Genomic DNA, 23,875 nt, shown 5'->3' on the forward strand with positions numbered 1-23,875 from the left:
CACAACTATGCCATGCGGCCCATCTTCAGACAAACCCTATATCAGTGCTTTAGGGACCTAAAACTGGCCCAAGTTTATAATCCTTTCGTTATTGTAGGTTTACCCTCTGCTGAAATATTCATAAGTGACTAAAGGTTTTAAGTTCTCCTACCAATCATCCTGCCAAGGAAAACTCAATGCTATGTTTCATACTGAAAGGTTAGAAACAAACTAAAGGTTCAGTAGGAATAATTAAATAAATGGTCGAATATCTATCAATACATATAGTGGAATACTGTGCAGCCATTAAAAAGACAGGTACTTTTACACATACTGTAGCTGAGTGACCACTGGAAGCCAATGTTAGATTTAAAATACAAGGCATAAAACACTGAGTATTGTATGCTAAGCTTTGCTTATGTTTTTTAGAAAGGATAAACTATACAAACATGTTTATAAGTGAATAAGGATATGCCAGAAACTAGTAACATCCACTGCCTTTGGAATGGGGAACACAGAGCCTGGGGCTCAGTGTTGGGAGGGAGTCTCACTTTTTCTGTGTGTGTTTTTGTACTTTTTGACTTTTTACCCTGTGCATACATTATTCAGAATAATTTTTTAATGTCATAGGTATTTCTTATGAAAAGGGGTGGTTGCAACAGACTCTGACAGTTCCTACAAGGTATGTTTACTGGTATTCTCAGTTATTCATGCTCCAGAATTTGTCTCCTGGGAGTTCACTAGTTCCAGGGAATTGGCTTATGTTTTTTAGAGGCTCCCGTTTACAGACTGAGTAGCAGAGCCTGTCCACCTTGACACACACACTCACCAAAGCAGGAGCTGGCCTGTGGATTAGAAGTGGATATAAAACCTGCCACTTTATAGACCCTCAGGTCACCAAGGCTGTTTGGTTCTCCTAAGAAATGAAGTGTGAGTTGCTTTCATTTGCTTCAGCAGAGGCCCTAGGATTACTTTAATCCACCCTGTTCCTAATACACATCAAAATAAGAATCTGGCCAGATGGCATGGGACTACCATGAGTGCAGGAATGTCACCTGGGGACCAGCCTCTCCTCTCATCCCTTCTTGGTTGAAGAATCCCACATCTCACAGCTCTAAAAAGCTCCTTAAATTGGGGATAGGTGGTTTTTCCCCCAACTAAAGGATATTTATCCTTCTTGTTCTGAATGAAGTGAACAATTGTTATAGAAACCTTGCATTAAAATAATAGATTGCTTTCAGTTTATTTTAAGAGCTGTTGTCACACCACTCTGGGAGGTGACTTCATGGGTCTTTAAAAGCTAAATAAGGCTGCATACCATAAACATCAGGGCTGGAGATCTGGTCCAGCTCCACCTGCTGACTCAGCCTGGAACAGGTCCAGGCCCCAGGGATATATGGGCTTTAAGGACTGGAGGTGGACCTCCCGGGAGAGAAAGAAAGCAGAATGAGGAGGCCTGTGCTCATTATCAAGCCTTTCCACTTTTCTTCTGGCGTCATTTGTTGACATATGCCAACATTCGTTGCTAGCACGTGTTTGCAAAAGGTAGACTTTGAAAAGTCACCTTTAAGAGCGATCCGTTTACACAGGATTTAAACATAGGACTAATGCTTTCTTCTCTTTCTAACTAGTATGAAAATGGTAATGTCCGTTGTCAGACTCTCTACAGTTTGAGTCTCTAACCACTAGGGGCTGACCTAACTCCACTAAAACCAACTATTTTCTCAACCATTTCTTTTGCAAATTATCAGGTTTCAAGATGACTGAATTACAGTGTTCACAAACTGTAATGTCTAGAACCATTCCTCCCAACCTTGAAGGGCTTGATGTTAGAAGAGAGGAAAATGTCAGGTTTCGGTTCAGAGGCAAGAAGGAAGAGTGGAACAAGAAATAACACAAATTACAGAGGACATGAAACCAGAAAGATGTTAAAAAGTCCTAGCCTAACAGCTTACCTTGCTGTATCAGAATCACTTGAAGAGCTCACCTGTCTAGCCCCCATCCCAGCCCCTAGTGAATCAGAATCCCTAGGGGTGGGACCTGAGTGTTGTATGTTCAAAAAAGCTCCAAGGTTGACTCTTACGTGTGGCCCATGTCAGAACAACTGTGCAAGGCTAACACTCACTTTAGAAAGGAGGAGTCTGAGGCTCAGAGAGGGCAGGTATCCTGACCAGTCATGCTTCCAAGTTGTTACTGGGAAAGGCCCCAGGTTTCCTGACTCTCCATCTAGTGCTCTCCGGGAGGGAACAGCCCCCTCCAGGGCACCGAGACACATGTACATTACACCACTTACGATTTGGTTTCTGGCAGTCTTCTTGAATGATCTGGTGGATCTTTCTGTGCAATTCTTTGTCTTCTCTGGTTACCTAAATAGGAAAAACAGTTCGGAAAGAAATGTTAGGTAAAACAGAGGTTGTGTCATCCAGACTCCCAAATTAGTCTTCAGGATAGTTTCTAAAGATTTTTTTTTTTTTTTCAGTACACGGGCCTCTCACTGTTGTGGCCTCTCCCGTTGCGGAGAGGCTCCGCACGTGCAGGCTCAGAGGCCATGGCTCACGGGCCCAGCCTCTCCGCGGCATGTGGGATCCTCCCGGACCGGGGCATGAACCCGCGTCCCCTGCATCGGCACGTGGACTCCCAACCACTGCGCCACCAGGGAAGCCCTAAAGATTTCACAACAATCCTCATCCCTACTCCAACAATGAGTGTCGTTTTTGATACCTGGCCAGTTGTCAAACCAGTTCTGTCCCTAAGTAGCTCACTGCTCTGAAGTCCACCCACAGGCATATTCCCTCGGGAGGTGGTTTACCGGGGCCATGATAGAAAGAAAAGCTGGGATCCCTTGCTTTCAAGAAGCAACTTTCTTCTTAAATATTCATAACACATTAATAAAATGTATATTGTTCATTATATTCTTGAGGGAGGCACAAGTGATCAAACCCGAGGACTCTTTCCTCTTGTGTTTCTTCTTTTCTGTCTTGGGTTTCACATTCCTTCACCCAACCATAGGGAAAAAAACAAAAGAAATAAAACTGTAAGGCAAAGCTAGCAAGAGAGTAAATCTAGCTTATAAATGGAAACACTGTCTGTTCTCAAAGGCAAACATAACCAAGGTTCCTTTCTCAGCCAGCTCCGGTAAGAGGGAAGCAGCCATCAAATGGGTTTCACCTTCATGTTCAACAGTAAATCTAAAATCAAAGAGAAAGAAAGGAAAAAAGAGGAAGAAAGGAAGGGGAAAAAAGGAAGAACCGAAGGAGAAAAAAAAAAGTACGCAAACAAACACATATGTCAGGAATGCTCCTTGGACTGATGGACTTGGAATGATATTTAAGAATGGGGATTCTGATAAGGACCCTTCTCTGGACTTACAGGGTGTTGGGAAGATTAAGTAAGGTAATGTGGGAGAGCTGCTGAAAGCTGGAAAGCACTATACAGAGAGAAGATAACTCTGTCCCTGAGGCAATGCCCTCAGGAAAACAGAAACCTAGGAGCCAGGGTTGAGGTAGAGGGGGGGAGTGAAGTCAGAGAAGGAGGGTGGCTCTGCTGAGGAAAATAGAGCTATTAGAGCTGGATCACCCCATTCCAGCTCAGACTGATTCACAGGAGGAAGTGCCCCAGCCCGGCCACACCTCACCCCTGGACTGCTGCCCATGGTCTGCTGTTCCTCAGGAAGAGCGGCTTCCTACTGACCCAGGAGGCCACGCAGAGCCTCCTGGGGGACGATGTGAGGGTGTGGGTGGGGGTGGGAGGGTGTTAGGGTGAGTTGCCCAGCATGAGCTTCTCCAACCCCACAAGAAGCAACGAGCTCCCACCAGGCCTGACCATCCTGGGAAGGCGGGGGCTGCCCTCACCCTGATACGGAATGGAATACCCTTTTCAGAAGTTATTTAAATAGTATTTAAAACATATCTTATTTTTTTTTTAATGTTCTAAAATGGGGAATCACTAGAGTTAATCAACATCAAGAAAATGTGCTTATTAAGGAAAGCTTCCCCTCAGGAATCATGCCTGTAAAGAATGAGGCTTCTGGGATCTCTGAGTTCTGATCTGTCTTCAGGAGAATCACTCACAGCTGAAGCTACATCTATGCTACTAAAGTGGACATCAATATCGATAACAACATCAGTATCAGCTTGGCTCCTCCAATATTAAAGGTAGGCAGTGAGAGGTGAACTTTTAACTCAAAGTATGAGGCAGGCAAGCACTTGTACCCCTGGTGGGAATGTTAATTGGTACCACTTTTGGAGGAGGCAATCAAAAGCTTAAAGGTACATGCCCTTTACTCCAGCAATTCCTCTTTCAAGAGTCAATCTTACGGAAATACTTAACATAAGTCCACAAAAAAAACAGACATAGCAACACTATATGTGAGGACAAGAGTTGGAAACAATATAAATGTCCATCAGAGATAAGTGGTTAAACAATTTATGGCAAGTTCCCACAATACAGAAAACCAGGCAGATGTCAAAAAGAATGAGATAGATTTATAAGGACTAATATGGAAAGATGACTGTGATGTGCTATTTTGGTATCCCAAAAAGTTGCCGAGCATTATTTAGAGCAGTGGTTCTCAACTGTGTCAGGGGACACTTGGCAATGTCTGGAGACGTTTAGGTTGCCACAATTGGGGGTGCTGCTACCGGCATCTAGTAGGTGAAGGCCAAGGATGTGCCAAATATCCTACAATGCAAAGGACAACACCCCACAACAAAGAATCATCTGGCTCAAACAGTGCTGAAGTTGAGAAATCCTGATTTAGAGGATGATCACATTTTTTGGGTAACAGGAGCATATATTTATATGTGTGCCGAAGGCTGTACTGTTAAAAGCGGTATCTTGAGGAAAGATAAGGGCCAACTTTCACTCCTTACTTTATGTACCTCCTAATGACTGATTTTTAAAAAACAGTAAATAAACAATCCTAAGTAATGAATATATTTGCAATTAAAGCTAAGAAAAAAAATTAAGTTGCAGGTCTCTTACATAGAATAGGTTATCAAAACCACCATCTTTCTGGAAAACAAGTCCTTTTTCCTGCAGCAGCTTTATAGCATTCCTAAATATACTATGAATTGCCTTGGAAGTGGTGTCATTCTTAAAATCCACCTGTAGGAAGAAAAAAAGGAAAAAAAAAAAAAGAAGAAAAGAAATAAGTTCCATCTTACAGCACTTGAGGGCAACTCCCTAGACCAACTGGCTATAAATTAACCCAACAGGCTTTTTACCTGCTGAGTCAAAAAGATTCAGGTATGCACGGGCCTAGCAGGATGGTATTTAAGGAGGATTGGGAAGTTTGCTCTGGCAGAATCACACTCGATAACTGTTTCACACCTTGGTTATGATTTTTTGTTTGTTTAATTCATTTAACTCAATGATATAAAATGGAAATATCAAAATGACAATCTTTGATTTATTTTTTATACAGAGCCAAAAATTCTATACCTACTGGCTCACTTTTTTCATTAAAATTGTGGCCATATATACAACTTCTTCCTACGGACATCAAAGAATTTTACACACATTGAAATAGTAAGTTGGGTATTCCAGCACATAGAGAGTATTAAATAGACTCCTTATTTTATTTTATTTTTTTATTTTATTTTATTATTTTTTTTTGTGGTATGTGGGCCTCCCTCTGTTGTGGCCTCTCCCGTGTATTTTATGGTATGCGGGCCTCCCTCTGCTGTGGCTTCTCCCGTTGCGGAGGACAGGCTCCGGACGCGCAGGCTCAGCAGCCATGGCTCACGGGCCCAGCCGCTCCGCGGCATGTGGGATCCTCCCAGACCGGGGCGCAAACCCGGTTCCCCTGCATCGGCAGGCGGACGCGCAACCACTGCGCCACCAGGGAAGCCCCAAGACTCCTTATTTTAAATGGAGGACAGTGGAGACAAACAGCTGTGCAGAGATCTGACAAAGGGGAGGGTCCATGGGCTGAAGGTGGACAGGGCCCTAGGGGAAGCAAGAACACTATAAGGAAGGAGCCTCTACTGCTGTCAGTTTGCTCTCTCCTCAATTTCAGTATCCCTTCCCTTCTCTAAGAGTCAAGTTTGCCTAGAGAGGTTACCAGGTCATCCTGCTTCTTATTTCAAGGAGGCCAGGTTTTCAGCTATGTCCTCTCATGGTTAACTAGACTGTGTGCTTCTTGAGTTGGGGACTCATCTCGGCCACCCGCTCCCTGACACATAGTGGGTGATGGAGAAAATATGTGTGCAGTCAGGGGAAATACCCTATATAGGTAGGCGATATCCTTCTAATTATTCCATTAGGGATTTTCAGTTCATTCCTAAAACAAAGGAAGTGGTAAGTAATAACTGTCCTTCAAGGTACAGATCCATTTGTAATGTGACAGAAATATATCAAGATACTAGAAAGATCAGAGTGCCAAAGAAACGTGGCAAAGCTTCCAAAAGAGTGTTTGAAGGCACAGTCCTACTCCTCTAATGGAAGGTCCTTAGGGAGGCTGTCTGGGGCAGCACCCACAGATGCTGAAACAGAGAGCAGGCCTGGGATTTGCGGATGACATTCCCACAAAGTGACAGGGAGAGGAAAGGAACTCCCAAATGGCCTCAAGTATTGACAGTTCCATCCCGAAAGAAACCTTCGCTTTCTAGAAGAGGCCTCCCAGACAGGCACTGTTTGAATCTAACAGATCTGGGTGATGTTTCACAAATGTGCTCTCCTGAGCTGAACAGGAGAGACTAAATTCTTAATTAATAGCCTAGGTTTTTCCTCAACAGAACAGGCCTGGAGAACCCGGCCAGTAGAACAGGAGGGCCTGAGAGTTGACAAGCACTCCAGGTTATGACAGCACCCATTCTCTGAAAGGAGAATAGGTTGAGAAATATGTGATGACTCCCACGGGCAGAAAAGCTATCTGGGTGTGTTTAGAATAAATACCTCACCCAGCAATCCTCAGTTACATATCTTTTTATTCAGGGGGGCTTGAGGCAAAGCTGGGTTTTTTTTGTTTGTTTGTTTTTTTGCGGTACGTGGGCCTCTCACTGCTGTGGCCTCTCCCGTTGCGGAGCACAGGCTCCGGACGCGCAGGCTCAGCGGCCATGGCTCACGGGCCCAGCCGCTCCGCGGCATGTGGGATCCTCCCAGACTGGGGCACGAACGCGTATCCCCTGCATCGGCAGGCGGACTCTCAACCACTGCGCCACCAGGGAAGCCCCGGCAGAGCTGTTTTTAATTTCATACGTGAGTGCTCTCACTTAGGAAAAGAACGCTCAACCCAACACAGGCTCCCCTACATGACTTTATAACTACTTCATCTTCATAATTCTCAGGAGATTCGTCTTCTTTGGTCAATTTAATATAAGGATCCTAAGGGTCGTGTTTATTATGTCTCTTACCAATATAGAAATAAATTGGAAACTGACTAGAAATGTTGTTGCACGATTATTCCTGTCATTAAAAATGACTCTTGGTTATCCTCAGACCATACAGAAAGCCTGGTTCCTCCTCCCAGATTTCAGTCAGATCAAGCAGCAGGAAGAGAGGGTGTGAGGCCTGGGAGAGTAAAAGCAGTTTCAGCTGTGAACAAGGAGGACCCAGCAGAAAAGCCTCTCTGTAAATATAAACAATATGTGAAGCTTCCTTTCCAAAAACATTTGCCTCAGCTGACCTCAGGACATAATTCCCTGCTGGTTATAAAGACACAGTCTCAAGGATAAAGCCTCCAATCATTCCTCTAGCTAGTAGTTTTTCCTGGCCTGAGAGGTGTGTCTTTCTTGTCTTTTTCTAAAGAGCAATGACAGAGTCACAGAGTCGTCCCATTCAGGAAACCGAAACTGTTCAGAACAAAAACAGTGACCGGCTGAACGGGCTGAGCCTTAGCGGGCCTCTCCTTGTGGCAGGTCAGGAACTGGGTGGATCTCTGAAATATATATATAGTCTTCATTCCCAAACAAACTCAACATTTATCGAGTTGTCAAAGAAACAATGGTTTTGCAAGGTTTGCTTATCATGTTTCTGGATTTGCTAAAAAGGGCCACTGTGGAAAAAAAGAAAGGGGGAAAACATTCAAACCCACTCTCCCCAGCCTCTAAGCTAAGACAACATCACAATGATTTTTTTTGTTAAGCTTTCATCTGTATGACTACAGAAAGTGCCAAACGATCTAAGGTTACACCATCATTGTAAAGCATCCTGGGTCTCCCAGGCTCTATTAAACAGAATTCAATTTAATGACACTGACCTCCCCAACCAGAGCCATGTGAGGGAATAATTCATAACTGATGGAAAAGTAGTTTCCAAAGACAAAACAGATATACTGCCATATTCATTTCTTTTTAAACATATAGTACCGGGCAGACACAAATTTCTGCTCTAAGCATTCTCAAAAAGATATCACACCAAAAGTCCTCCCTGGAATGTTCTGAATGGAGGGGCCTTTTAGTCCTCAATTCTCCCTACCTAATTATCGCAGAAGAGCTGGCTCACAGGAAGAATGTGGTCTTTGCTAAGCTTCAAAGTTTCCTTCTAAACATGCCAAGAGAGTGGTCAGAAGTCCTGGGAGGCCAAGTTGGCACTGAGCCTCCTCTAAATGATTAAATGGGAAGAAGGTCACTCCTGCTGTCAGTGGACAGCTGGGGAGCTACAACTGTGCAGAAGCAACGGTGGCCCAGAACAAAGCGGCCAGTCCTGACCCTCCCCACCTCGGTGTTTCCTGAAACAATATCCCTCATCTCCATGTATGAAATTGCGGGTCACTGGGCACACAGCCTTGGGACAGGAAGAGACAATCAAGTTCACGAACGAAACTGAGAAGCAGTGGTCGTGCTTAGGAGGTCGGGACAGGGACCTGGTATCTGTTCCACCAGAATCACAAAGAATAATTATGTTACCTCACAAGGGTACTCATGGCAGCCCTGGTGGTAATGGCAAAAGACTAGAAAACATCTCAACAGTCCAGGAATGGAGAGACCCCTTAAGGAAATTATGATACACATAGTAAAAGATTATTATAGAGTGGCAAATATGTAAGTGGCTAGGAAAGGACCTATAAGACATGCTGTCCAATGAAAACCTAGGTAGATATAGTGTTTAGTATGATACCATTTGTGTAAAAAAGGGGATACAACTACTTCTAGTTTATATATGCAGATTATCTCCAGAAGGATACTCATGAGACTAGTAATGGTGCTCATCTCTGTAGAAAGGGGAGGAGGAAGGAGGATGGGAAGGAAACTTAAAAACTAGACAGTTTCCTGGACTATTCGAATTTTTATTTTTTATTTATCTATTTTTGTTTTCTCATTTTGTTTTTTGGCTGTGCCACACAGCTTGCAGGATCTTAGTTCCCCGAAAGCAGTGAAAGCACCGAGTCCTAACCACTGGACCACCAGGGAACTCCCGGACTATTTGAATTTTTAAAACCATTCATTCCTTCAATCAACAAATAATTGTGGAGAGCATACTTTATGCCAACCCTGTTCTAGGCCCTGTTCTAGAGAGCAAAGAAGGAGACAGACAAAGCCTCTGCTCTTAGAGAACTTAAATTCTGGCGGGGTAATAGGCACACAAACAAATAAATACCAGTGCTATCATGAAATGTGGAAACAGAGTGATAACACAGTGAGGAAGCTGGTGGCTATCAGAGCAGAAGGTCAGGGAGGGCAAGAAGGTGACATTCAAGCAGAGATCATTCCCAGTAGAATAAATGAAATAAATAAATACGAGTCGGTGTTACAGCAACAAAAAAACTAAGGAATTGCAATGAAAAGGAAAGCCTAAAACCAAAGTCTCAGATAATTCTTAATTCCAAGCAAATAAGTAAACACCAAACAACTTGAGTTCACCTCTAACACTACGGGTGTTAAAAAATGAGGACAGCTCTTTCTAGGATGAATAAAAAATTACTTGAGTATTCCCTGCAATTTTTACTTATAAACCAGACTGAATACAACTTGATCTTTATTCAAACTCCTAAGACACGATAGATCAACCTTATTCTGGAGAAGACAGAACAAGTCATTAAAAACCTTGGTTCGAGTTCAAGAATCATCTTGCTGATCAAAAAATAATCTTGGAAGGATAATTTTAGCTCTTCTCATCTATTCCCCCCTCAGTTGGTTCCTGCTGACATTAAATACCCATCTCAGTGAGTATTAAGTGCTATGAACCTTAGACTATTTTTTTTTTTCTACCCGAAGATTAAGCTTTATGAGATTAAGGAGGGGAAAAGGGCATGTCCATTCTCCTTTCAAATTCTCAGCGGTCAGTGACTTTTCCAGAATAGAATCAACATAACCTCTATACTCCGGGTACACCCTGTGAGTCTCAATGCCACAGTCATGTCCACCCACACCCTCCAGCTGCAGATTTGGGGCAGGGGCCTTGAATTCTCACATGGGCATGCCGCACTTACTCGCCCGGAGCAGTCGCTGTGAATCACAGGCTGGTCGGCAAGGGACAGCAGGGACTCCACCGTTTCCAACTCCTGCTGGTAAAAGGTCTGCACTCTGTTCTCCACAAGGAATTCTTTGACTTTTTCACTCAGCAGATACGTGAGACTGTCAAGGTCCAGGGCGCCTGGATTGCTGCTGGGGAAAAGTTTTAACAAGCCCTGCAGAAAACTATTACTTTTGTTCCTTTTGGACGCATGTAAAACTGAAACAGCTAGCAAGTGCAATACTATACTGATGCATGTTTTTGACGTAAGGAGCAATTCACCCAGTGAACACTGTGTGGTTGTTTAAAAGGATGAGGCAGAACTACAGGAACTGATATTCGTGATAGATTTAGAAAAAAGTCAAGCTGCAGAATAGTATGTAAGGGACAGTGCCATTTTTGTAAGGAAGCAAATGACAACCCACAAAATACGTGGGTGGATATTCATGCTTGTGTATGCAACCAAAGAAAAACGTCTAACAGGATACACACATCAACCTCTACACAGTGGTAACCTCTGGGGAATGGTACTGAGGCAGGAGACAGGAAAATGGAGAACTTTCACATTTTACTTTATACAGGTCTACAGTTTGGGGTTTTTTTAATATAATTTTTTGGAATATGTAATCTGTAAATATTGAATATGTTTAAAAGATGAAGGGTACATGGTGAAGAGTCTCCTTTCTATCCTCCTTCCATTCCCCCTCCCACCGCCCCCCCCCGCCAGCAGCCACTATGATTATTTCTGTCTCCTCTGAGTTATTTGAGGCATATAGTAACAAATATATTCTTACTCCTCCTGTTTATTTTTCTATCCCTGAAAGAGAATAAAATCATCCCTGGTTGAGAGTGACTGGTATTGTTTCTTTGGTTATGATGTGCCTTGGTGCAGTTTTCTTCAGGTTTCTTGCCTTGGGGTTCATTGAGCTTCTTGGATCTGTGAGTTTACAGTTCTCATCAAACTTGGAATTTTCATCCATGATTTCTTCAAATATTTTTTTCTGCTCCCCCCTCCACTCTGAATTCAGAGACTCCAATTACCCATATATCTTCCTTACCAAACCTTAGAACGCCTGCACTATTAACACCTTCACTTTACAGGTGAGGACACTGAGGCATCCAGAGGGGGACAGACTTGCCCGGAGCCCCACAGTGAGTGAGTGGACAGTTCAGGATTTGGACCCAGGCCCACCCCAGAATCTGGGATCCCACTGGTTGGCTTCATTGCTGTGCTCACATCCTCAGCAGTCATAGTCCAGAACTTACCTCAGTGCCTCTTCTTTCTCTAGGGCTGGGCTGCGGAAAGGCTGGTCATAAACTTTCCTGTAGATGGTGGGCAGCTCAAGCATCCTTGCGATTTGAATGTTGCACGCTGGATCATCCACTTTATCTAACAAGTCACGGGGGGAAACATGCCACAGAAATTACACTGAGATTAGTTCTTTCCCATGTCCAGATTGCTGCCAGGACAACAGTAAACGGAGCACTTGGTGGGTCTCCTTCCTCATGGATGCCCAGGATCACAGTCTAAACGCACTGAATGGTTCCCAGTCATCCTGCGAGAGGGGATGCGATACCCTAAGTGACACAGGCATGGCCAGAGTAGACCAGGGCTAGGGAAAGCGCATGAGTGTATTCACTGATCTGGTACAATGGTGGACAACTGGGCTGTCCTTGAGATTTCCAAGTACAAACCAGCCAGAGCGGTGCAAAGGGCACCACTCAGATGACAGAGAACTGTCACACTTTTGATTAGCTGTTTTCTTTCAAAGTTAATGGACTCAATGGTGTTCAAGAAATTTCCATCATTTTGAAGACTATGAACACTAAATCCTAAATGGATTCACACTCAGACTCTATGATGTTGTCCAAATATTGAATAAAATTTGTCAGCCATATACAATAAATCACTTGTTTTCTTTCCCAATTTATTTATAGTTACCTCTCTTCAAAATAAAATTAAGAAATGCTACTTTTCTAAAGAAAGCATGTTGTTCCTTCATTAGAGTTAAATCTTTTTACTTGAACTTTTTAGAAGTTTGACTTTTCGCTAAATGAGTTTACTGGACACACGCACAGAATAACAACCAATTTGGCAGAGATATCTTGTGCTTACAATAAGCAGTGGCATGAATTTCTCGCTCTCCTCTGTACATGCGGACGTGACCTCTGATCCGGATAATGTCCCCAATTTCTACCTTTGTTCTCTGCGCAATGGTCTCTTGCAGCTTCTTAAGCTGTGAGGTTAAGCTCAGCTCTCTTGCACTCGGAGCAGCTGTAGTTGTTGGGGCCAGAAGGAAGGAGAGAAATGCATAACACAATCACTCCACCACATTTGGGAGAGAGTCTGTGGTAAGACGGACATGAGACATTTATTTATTCTACTTCTGATTGGTTGCTCTACTGTAGGAAATCTGTGTAATCTTTCGAAATCCTCTACTGGATAAAAGGCATAAGGCTTGACAACCCAGTGGGTGAGTTCCAATGTCTTCTTTCCTACCGCTGCATCGCCTGTGCAAAGGGCTCTATGCCTGCCTGAGCTGAATTCTGTGTGAGTTCAGCCGGGTTTGGTGGCAATAGCTCTAAACAACCCTTTAAGTGTCCTTGCTGGGAGATAGAGGCCTGGCCTGAGGGGAAAGGTGCCCAAGAGTCTCCATTTGTGGTTGTTTATGGGGAAGGCAAATTGGCCAGAGTTTGATTTTCCACCAAGGTGCTGAACACCCTAATCTCTCTCACTTTTCTTTGTTGAGTAACTAGGCTAACCTTCTCTTTCTCTCTCTCTCTGTTCTAAGGACTTTATAGCCTATCAGTGCATCTAATCCTCACAACCACTCTTAGTATTAGCCGCATTTTTCAGATGAGGAAACTGAGTCACAGAGAGGTCAAGCAACTTGCTCACAGTAAAACAACTAGTTAGCAACAAAGCTGGAGTTCAAACCCTGGCAGTCTCTGACTCCAGAGCCTTCCTGCTTATTCTTTATTCTCTGCTGCCTGCCCCATGAGTATACTTATATTTTCCATGGTTATAGCTCATGTGTGTAAACAATTTTGTGTTGTTTTTCTGTCTAGCATCACTTCAAATACACATATGTATCCACAGAATCTATACAACTCAGCAATTAAAATAACAAAATAGCATTCTGTCATGTTCATATGCTACAGTTTGTTTAGCTAATCTCATTAAATATTTCTTCCTTCTTTCATAATTTTTTATTTTGGTTTTTATCACTAGCACTGTATGGGGCTGAGAGGTCAGCTTGGGTAAAGGGAGTCAGACAGACCTGGCTTGAATGTCAGGTCACTTCTTATTAGCTGTGTGACCTTGGGCAGACTGCTTAACCTCGCTGTACCTGTTTCCTCAGTTATGATGTGGATTTAACAGTCCCCTTCACATATGGAGCTGTTGTGCATGATCTTAGTTAACCCTTACATCATGAGCTTAGCGCAATGTCAGATCTATAGGAAACATTCAATAAATGTCAGCTACTTGTGAAAATGAACAATTAAGCCCTCAAGACAAAAATTTTGTTTTCTTTGGGGTCTTTCATTGGGGATTACTGGATAGAAAAGTACAAACAGGTTTAGAGTTTCTTACATATTATCAGAATGTTTGCCAAAAAGCCCCAATCAAGCCATTCTCTTTTTACAAGGTGTCACCAGCAATGTGTGTAGGTTTGCAGCTCCTATACTGACTTCAGTCATTTGGATTTTTAACACCTTAAAAAATACATAATGATTCTATAATGTTTTATTTTTGCTTTTAAATTGCCAGAGAGACCACGTGTTTTTATATAAGATGATCTGCTCTCTGCATTTCTTTATGTATAAGCCCTTCATCTATTTTGAACACTTTATGTTCATTTCTGAAAAAAATGCAGGGAAGCTTTATCAGTTATGCTTATTACATCCACTCTCCCCATTCCACTGCTTTCTTTTTTATGTTTATTTGATTTCATTTTAATACATAAAAGTTTGAAAAAAATGTTTTAGTTTATCCCTCTTGTCACTGATGATAGCTTTCATTGCTTTAACAGCTTAACATATAAGAGCTTAACATAGATACCCCCATATTTATTGTGATAAATACACAACTCTTATCTTCTTTGGGTTATTTTATGTAAGTTGTAAGTCAGTGATCACAGTTACTTTTTTTTTTTTTTTTGTGGTACGCGGGCCTCTCACTGCTGTGGCCTCTCCGTTGCAGAGCACAGGCTCCGGACGCACAGGCTCAGCAGCCATCGGCATGTGGGATCTTCCTGGACCGGGGCACGAACCCGTGTCCCCTGCATCGGCAGGTGGATTCTCAACCACTGCGCCACCAGGGAAGCCCAGTTACCTCTTTTTTAATATTGTTATCTACTTGAACCAACAACATTTGTTAAATGCTTACTTATTTCCTGCTGTTGTATTATTTCTGCTTTGTCATATACTAGGGTTCCTATAATGGAATGAATAATGGTCTATTGATCAAATTTTGTGCTTCTTAATCTAATACAACTTAGACAACCATGGCTCTGTAATGTGCAAAGGCATTGTTACTTTTAACACACTGACTATAGTAAGGGAAACAGCAACCTAAGGAGCTCGGAGAACTCTGCATAGACCAGTAACCAATAGCTTGGAATCTAGACACAATCAGCATTAATGTTACTCAACTTACTGGGTTTCTTCAGAAAATACCCAAGTATTACTTTTTAAAAGGTTATTCTGTCTGGGTTCCTATCCCTAAGTCCTCTTCCATTTAGGCTGAATTTTAAAAGTATTTATAAATTTCACTGCCATGATTTAGACATTATAGGTGATAATAAATGCCTCATACAGCACTGCTGAAATATTCAGACTGAGGGCTGGTCTGAGAAACAGAGGCTCAGCTTTCATTTCAAGGGTGAACCAAACTGCCAAAAGAAGGGCTCAAGCTGTGTAATTTAATGAGTATAGTGAGATAGTTGGAGCCTGACAGAATTTCATTTTAAGTAGCCTATTCCACGCTGAAAGATAAATCCTCTTTAAAATTCTAATATTAAGCTCCAAGCTTTCTTAACTTTTCTCATAAGCTAAGTCCAAATGGTACATTCAGTGTGACATTTATAGGAGTTAATATATTTTTATACTGTAACTGACTAGAACATGATTTTGACTCAGACTAAATTTTGTTTAAAAAAATTAGTCTTCAATGGCCACTTTCCAGTGGAAAGCTTTAAAACCGAGGGCGATTAAATTAAAAGGAGAGAATGGGCTAGCTGGGAACAATTTTAAAATATCACTTCATATATAACATGATGAGAATCACTTTCAGGCTTTCTCCTTGTACCCTTACCCTCACTTTTTATTCTCAAAGCAATTTCTGATTAAGGCTACCAACTGTGACTGTTCATCTATTCATCTACTTACAGATATTTTAAAAATCTCACTTTCAGTATTAATAGACATTTTATCTAAAAAATTAGAGTCATATAATATTTCTGCTGCCATTTATTTTAAAAAAAGAGTTGATTTTGAAAATTAAAACAATGTCGAAAACAACAGTCGATAAACTACAGCCCATGGACCAAATCTACCCACAATCTGGTTTTGTAAATAAAGTTTTATTAGAACACAACCATGCTTGTTTGTTTATGTACTGTCTATAGTTGCTTTGGTGTTAACAATGGCAGTGTTGAATAGTTGAGATGCAGACCATATGGCCCACAAACCAGAAGACAATTATTGTCTGGCCCTGTACGGAAAAAGTCCGCTGACCCTTGGTTTAAAACAAGTATGCATATTGAAACTATACCTTCTGATTGAAGATCGTGACAATACACAACCATAAATCTGAAAATAATTTTAATACCCTGGACACATATGAAAGTTCAAATATCTGATTGCCTTATAGGTTTATTTCCCACCTCTGAGATATCTGCACAAAAACCTGTTGTCTGCCTTAAGTTTTTTCTAATCTACAAAGCTTCCTAAGCTAAGTAGTACCACTGATATAGATGTTCCCAAATTAGGAAATAGGAATACCAAAGTTATATGAAAGTGATGGCCAAATTCTAAATATAAATACATCAGAAAATTAAGCAAAGGAGCATTTCACTGGTCAGTACAGTCAAAGTAGGAAGTTGAGATTCTGACAGGTAATGTCAAAAAAAAAAAAAAGAAGAAACTACTCCAAGTGTTACACATTCTTACCACGCGTATAACAGGAGGACATAGATAGTAGATGTTAGATATCAGAGCAGGTAATATTTACTGAATAACCCCAGTGTATATGGCATCATAATGCATATGCTATAAAACAGAGAAAAACAAGGCCCCAGTCTCCATAGCTTCTCTAGAACCAAAAATGATCACCACTCTTGCACAATATATATATTTTTAATATTATGGACTTATACAACTCAAAAAACTACCTAAGGACTATTAAAGCAGACTCAAGAAATTCCAAATGCTGTTTCAGTTATAGTCAATGAGTTCAATATACTATTTTTAAGGTCTTTTCTGGTTTATATTATTTAATGGCTAACTTCAAGGGAATCCTATCTTACCTTCTCATCAGTCTTAGAACTCCTGGCATATTTGTTTGAACAGCTAGAGATTTCAGAAAATTTAGATCATGGGAGCACAGATGTTAGTGGCAACCATGTCAGGGCAAAAGCTTTCAAAAAAGCTTTGGTCAAGTGATATGCCCAGAGCAAGGGGATTCTCACCTGATCAGCAATTAGGCTAAACTGTCTTGACTTGTGGAATAACTGGCATGGTAAAAATGAAACACTGAAACTTCTAGTAACCTATTCACATTCCTGGAGGCTTGGAGGAAGTGAGCACCAAAGAAATGAGAGCACGAAAAGCAGCTGGCTTCCCACTAATATCAGTTTGCAGAGCAGCCAAAGTTCTGGGTGTGGTGCTTCAAGTTGATCAATGTAATTCACCAAAGAATAAATGTGAAAATTAGTACTACAGCTACTCTGCTGAGCTACCCTGAGTAAAATCTACTGGTTAGCTGTAAAGGTAAAGAAGCATGGCAAATAAAATTACCTGATGAGGATTTGGTGTTATTCAATTTTTTCCAGCAGATGCAGTTTATAACTCCAGTGCTATCATCCACTGCAAGAGAAGTGTAAAAGTGTAGAACAGAGATATGGGCATTACAGGTGAATTAGCAAATTGCCATTGCATTCAGCCGAACTGAAAGATGACATTTTCAATAGCCTGGTTGGGCAAATCCCTGAGCAAATTTTCTTCCACCCTTAGAAATAATCTCTCACCACACTCCAGTGGGAATTGCCTGTCTGCAATGTCAGTGTAATACATGAGCCCAGCAGAATGTAGTCAGCGTTTCTCTTACCCTATCTCAAGGGTATTAACCTCTCCTAAAAATGTTGTCCTCAGGAAGTTAAGTGCAAAGATCTCAATATCTGCTAACAAGTAAAATCAGCCTTGCACTCCAACCTGCAACCAGAGACCATGGCCTGATCTGTGGTTAGAGGCACTCAGAGCACAGCCATCTGTCACCATGTGCTCTCTCGCTAGCTTGCTGACTTACCAAGACAAAGCATCTCAAGTCTTTTGGCCTGGGCTTCTCTTTGAAAGAGCTTCTGCCCAGTCCTTACCACTGCAGGGGATGTAAGGAAAGCTAAGCATATCACAGAAGGGCAAAGTTTTATTTTCATAATAAAAAATAATTATACCTTGGTCACACATTTATAACTGCAGAAAAATTTGCAGATGTTTCAAGGATGATAGGATCAAGGATGAGAGGTGTTTCTCTTTGCCTAATTTCTGACAATCTCAGAACAGAGGTTGATCAACATGGGTTCAGTGGGCTTAATGATTTTTAAAAAATCATCAGCTAGACTGTTGTAAAAACACATGTAATATAGAAGAAACATATGGCAAAATTTCTTTATTGCTTGTTTAAATCTGTGTTTAAAGCAGAAGCTGAGAAGAATACTATACTAAAATAAATTCTAGATAGATTTTATTTTATTAAATACAATATAGGTAAACTTAAGAAGATGAGAAAAAAATATAGGTGAATACTTTCAATCCTGGGCTTACAGTTGGTGGGGGGAGGCTTCTTTAAACAGACCTGAAAATCACAACTCACTCTAAAAGTCTGATATGTTTGACCACTAAAAACTAACACTGTAGAGCAATTTTCCAAATAATGGAGTTAATACCTTAATATATAAAGAACTCATACAAATTAACAAGGAAAAGACCAAAACTGTAAGAGAAAAAGTGGCAAAGAAAAAGAATACGCCATTCATGGAAGGTATAAAAATGACCAGCAGACATATGTCAGCGTGCTAAATCACTAGTTGCCAGAAAAAAAGAAGCAAATTTAAATAACTTCTCAACTACTAGAATGACAAATATTAAAAATACTGATACCCTCATATGCTGTTAGCAGGAGTGTAAACTCATACCAAATTTCTAAAGACTAAGTTTGGAAATGTGTATCAAATTTTGAAATGTTTATATCCTTTGACTTAATATTTACTTCCAGTAATTTATCCTAAAGAGAAAAACGGAACAAATGCACAGATATATATATTTTGTATAAGGCTGTTCGTTATAATATTGTTTATAGTACTGGAAGTTGGAAATAACCTAAATGTTTATAAATGTATAAGTGGTTAAATAAATTACAATGGCATGGCATATGAGAATACAAAGTTATAATGAAGATCCATGGTCATTGCTATTAATCTCATTGCAAAACAGAAATTATATATATATAGTCATATATAACATATATAATCTAATTTATGTAAAACATTAAATAGTGTGTTTTGACAGAAATGATCTTAAGACATTAAAATGCTAATAGCAGTTTCTTTTGGAGTATGTAGAAGGAACCCCATATTCAATGTATACATTGACTGTAAGCCTAATTCCAGAAACATTAAAAACAGAAAGAAATAAGGCATGTCTATATTTCTTCATATTAGGAACATGTTAGAAAAACTAGGAAGGATGTTCACCTAAACACTGATATTGTTTTTATCTGATTTACAGCATTTCACATGAGCTTTATGTGCTTCATTAAAATCTTCTCTAGCTTTAAATTTTATTTTATAGTGAGTATCATTTTAAGAAGCAAAACAAAAAATCAATAAGGACATTTTGCATTAAAAAATAATGTATGACACTTCTGGGCACGCTACTTCTCTGGCCAGTTTAAAATTTTGCCGTATAATTCTAAGTCAAAAAATATTAGCACATGAGCATTTGTTCTAGAAAATGTGAGGTCATTCTGGTCTTGACTGTAGTCTCCCAGGATTCTAGGTCTGAGCTTGAGTTGCTGCCAGGTGCTCTGTGTGCTCAGGGCACTGCCACCAAACTCTCTGACTTCCTGGTTGGTAACCTCTCCCAGCAGACACTGCCCTGGCATCCTGAGGCCTGGCTACTGGAAGGCCCTGGAAGGGGAGTGTCCTTTCCATGCTGGGCAGTGTCCTCCCTAGCTGGGCAGCATGGCCTGGGCTACCGGTCGGCCTTCTGTTTCAGCCATGGGACGAATCAGGGTGAGCAGGAAGCAACCCCAGCATATAGGCCTGCAGTGAGTCAGGAGGAACAGGACCTGGGACAGCAGGAATAGCCACCTGGCAGGTGGCCCGAGAGCCAAGCTGGGCCTGAGAACATCAGGGTATGTGCAGCTCTCCCTTGAACAGGCCTCACAGGAATTAAAGTCCCAAGTGTTTATACTCTCAATTACTTCAGCGTTCAGATGCTTTTCATTTCCCTACAAACCACAGATGTGCCATGCTCTCACAAAATCCAGTCTAAGAGAAATGTTTATTGGGGAAGACTCAGCCATATTGCCTTCATCTCTTTATGATGGGAAAAGGGGTTAAATGAAACCCCTTTAGGTCAGAGGCATTATATCTGGCCTGGTTCTACAGCCAGGACTGATGTCCTCAAATAGCCTCATTCTGATCTAAAAATCAGAAAATTAAAAACCAGATGCAGCTGATTTTTGGGGGGGTTGGGAGGAGGGGCATGGGACAGAGAAAAATCTTTTTCTTTTTTTAAAAAAATTTTTTAATAGACTTTATTTTTAGAGCAGTTTTAGGTTCACAGCAAAAGTGAGCAGAAGATACCGAGGTTTCCCATTATCCCCTGCTCCCTCACACATATAGCTTCCGCATTACCAACATCCCCACCAGAGTGGTACATTGGTTTCAGTTGATGAATCTACATTGCCACGTCATTATCACTCAAAGTCCAGGGTTTACATTAGGGTTCACGCTTGGTATTGTATATCCTGTGGGTTTGGTCAAACGTATAATGACATACATCCACCATTAAAGAATCATACAGAATAGTTTCATTGCCCTAAAATTCCTCTGTGCTCCACCTATTCATCCCTCCCTGTCCCCTAGCCCCTGATTAACACTGATAGAAAAATCTCTTTTTCTTTTAGAATTTGAGTTATATGGGGACTACACAGCACACTGGAGTCAGTAAAGAGATTGGACCCATCAGTGGAACCTTGAGCAAGTAACTGAGCCTTAGTTTTCTCATCTATAAAATGGAAATAATATCTGTCTTTTCCATTTCAAAAGATTGGGAGGAGAATAACATGAAATTATGCATGCATAAGTGCTCTGTAAACTGACAGATACTATCATTTCATCACTGGTACATGGAGAGGAAGTACTACAATTTACTACAGATAACGTACTTGCCAGCAGCTGGGTAAGCTGTAGGAACTTAGTGAATGTTTGTTGAACTAGCTGGAGAAAAACAGAACCAGTATCTTTGGTAAAATAAAGCAGAGAAGAGATCCAGTATGGGGATGCATGACAAGATTATCTATTTCAGAGTTTTAAAAAAATATAAGCTGGGAAAAAGCAGAGGGCATGAGAAATCTCATCTCTCACACGTTATTTTATAAGCACGAGACAATCATCCCCAGGAAAATGAATATATGTTAAAGAAATTGTATTTGTAAATTATCAATCATGCACAGACTGCCAATGAAATGTTCTTGGTCACCTAGTTCAACTGCCTTCTGTTTTTCCCCAAGTAGGAAAAGAATACAAATCCAAGTGAATACAACAAAAAGTGACAATGTCAATTATAGCAAAGGTTGGAATTCAAAGTTAAGCTTCCCACAAAATATCCAGCTTGGCCTCTTAACTACAGAGAATCTTAGGCAATATATTAAAATGATTACATTAAACTCAATGCAAAAAAAAGTCAAGACCCATGACACTAAAATCATATTCTAATAGTTCGCTGGTGTCCAAACTACAGAAACCCTTTATTTAGTTTCTATCATCATAAGGGAAGGGAAAATTTCTGATAATGGATATTTACCCCTTTGGGTACCAAAAAGCTTTTTTTTATTAACTGTTCTGGATATAAATCTTATAAATTATTTTTCATATCTCCCTGTCTTCTTAAAGAGTCTACTTTCATGTTAATCTGGCCTTTTTATTTTAAAGGTATCAATATAAACATATATTACCATCCTTTGCTATTTATAGCTATGCCCTAGGTATCAGGTATCTGTCCCTGATCAACCAGTGACCCTAGACTGTAGTTTAATTCTTCTGCCTCCTAGCTCCCCAGCAGCTGTCACCTGACAGTATTCATCAGTATCATTCCCACCCGTTGCCTCATTTTACACTTAGTCCATGTTGGTGGCTGTAAATGGTTCCCAATAGAGGACAAGTGCATGGGGGTTATGAGAGGCCCCAGCTGCTCTGAAAGGCTGGGGTTGCTTCAAATTCAATGTCCAGCTAAGTGGGGTCCTTCCACATAAACTCAATGTCAGACACAATTGTTCTTACCTCCATATATGTAGAAAGTATCTCTTTCTCTCACTCCAATTACAGTTCCCAAGATATCTACCTGTTTTATTGGATGCCCACTGTAAAAAAATACACCTGAAATTAAAGGAAAAAAAAGGCAAAGTCCATATAACGTATGATGACGTTTTCCGCTTCAGTAAATGTTAACTGTGTCCAAAATCAGTGGCATGCTGCTTGCTAAAATTTCAGACTTAAGGATCAGCTCTTGGCAAATGCCAAACCCCCAAGAAATTCAGATGTCTTTTCGTCAAGGGTTATAAGTAGAAAGTGTGGCTTTATAGCTTGTACTAGCACAGGAAAGAGAAAACCAATATTGTCCAACTAGATCTGGTTAATCTTCTTTCCACCTGTGAGAATGAAATGCACCTGCCTGTAGAACTCTCATAAGGGGCCTAAAAACAGCCGCAGTATTATGAGACACAACACAGTACTATATTTTGAGGGACTGGAAAAGGAAAGAGAGAGGAAACCACGAGAAAAGGCTTCTCTGGCTTTTCTAGGAAACCAGTCATCATTTCTACGAATTAGCAGTAGCACTTTTTTTTTTTTTTAAGAAAAAGAGAAGATAATTAGGTTACAAAACATTACCGTTTGGGGCCAGCAGATTACGACTCAAAAACTTCTCTTTTTAAAATCCTATTTTCAAAGCCTAGGCAACAGATGCCAGCAGGCAGGTTCCCGCCAGAGGAGAAGCGTAAGAGGAAGAACCCTACCCACCGACACCCAGAGGCCATTTTTGGACTCCATGACGGAGATGGAACAGAGGGACTCCTGGCAGCGGTGAGCCCTCGATTTCCACCGGAGACCCCAGCGCTGTCCCGGCTCCCGTGGGGCCCCCAACATCCTTACCTGAACTGCCTGTTTGGGCTTAAGCTACTTGCATTGTGTTCCTGTCACCTGCAGCTAAAGACTCTGGACTAAAATCCTCTCCAGGCTTTTTTTTCTCCCTACGATGATCAAGTTCTTTACTTTCAGAAAGAGGCTATAAACTTTTCAATGGCGACTTCCTTTTCAAATAAATACATGAATTGCAAACAAAGAATCAGTCATCACTTCAGGTATTTGGCCACCCTCACCGTCTCTGGTCCTCGCCAAGTCTGGTCAGAGTCTGCCTTCTCCACATCCATGGGGGGAGGGGACCCCGCAGCCTGAACTCTGAAGCCCTTCAGAACCCCCAGAATGGCCTCCACTGATGGTTCTCTTGTTTCCCATGTGGATAAAGGGGCTGGGGACCAACCGCCCATGGCCGAGTCCCCAGGGGATGGACAAGGAGCTTCTGAGCCTCAGTTAGCCAGAAATTCCAGGGGAGTGAGATGTGGTTTGAAGATGTCAAATTCAGCCGAAAGAAGGGCCCTCCCCCTAGCAGAGGCATACTTCTAAAGATGACTTAGTGGACTGGAGACCGTGCAGAGGGCAACCTTGGGAGCTAGGGGCTGACATGGCAGGGCCACATGAGGGAAGGAGCCTGGGTCCCTGTGTCATCCCCGGAGCAGAGTTGCTTCCCTCCAGGAACACTTGGACTGAATAGGGTCAAACTGGCTCCATAGAAGATCCATGAAATCTTAAGAGCAGGACAGTTGACTGACTTCTCCTGAGTTCTTACCACTGAAACCCAGTGATGACCTGTGGGGAGACCCTCCGTCCTCCAGCCATGCCTGCCTGCACTGATCAGACACAAAGGAGAGAGGGCACCT

General features: G+C 41.4%; 1 protein-coding gene and 1 long non-coding RNA gene across 6 annotated transcripts in view; one reads left to right on the forward strand and one right to left on the reverse strand.

Annotated features, from left to right (window-relative positions):
* Positions 1-23,875, reverse strand: part of STN1 (STN1 subunit of CST complex) — a 40,894-nt gene that overhangs the window by 10,735 nt on the left and 6,284 nt on the right. For 2 of the 5 annotated variants that reach the window (XM_028481833.2, XM_028481829.2), the window contains exons 3-9: positions 22,161-22,256; positions 17,395-17,463; positions 12,491-12,649; positions 11,641-11,764; positions 10,352-10,526; positions 4,963-5,085; positions 2,273-2,345 (exon numbers count right to left, since the gene is read on the reverse strand). In XM_028481833.2, coding sequence (XP_028337634.1) covers positions 2,273-2,345; positions 4,963-5,085; positions 10,352-10,526; positions 11,641-11,764; positions 12,491-12,649; positions 17,395-17,463; positions 22,161-22,256 — 819 coding nt within the window. Of the gene's footprint in view, positions 1-746; positions 896-2,272; positions 2,346-4,962; positions 5,086-10,351; positions 10,527-11,640; positions 11,765-12,490; positions 12,650-17,394; positions 17,464-22,160; positions 22,257-23,875 lie in introns of those variants that run through there. The other 3 variants (XM_028481830.2, XM_007130571.4, XM_028481832.2) reach the window with 3 other exon arrangements.
* LOC114484590 (uncharacterized) lies at positions 2,920-23,177 on the forward strand. The gene is made up of 3 exons (XR_003677700.2): positions 2,920-4,133; positions 20,786-20,862; positions 22,830-23,177. It is a non-coding gene; the product is annotated as an uncharacterized lncRNA (long non-coding RNA).

The sequence above is a fragment of the Physeter macrocephalus genome, chromosome 20 (assembly GCF_002837175.3).
Source record: "Physeter macrocephalus isolate SW-GA chromosome 20, ASM283717v5, whole genome shotgun sequence".
NCBI classification, from domain to species: domain Eukaryota; kingdom Metazoa; phylum Chordata; class Mammalia; order Artiodactyla; family Physeteridae; genus Physeter; species Physeter macrocephalus.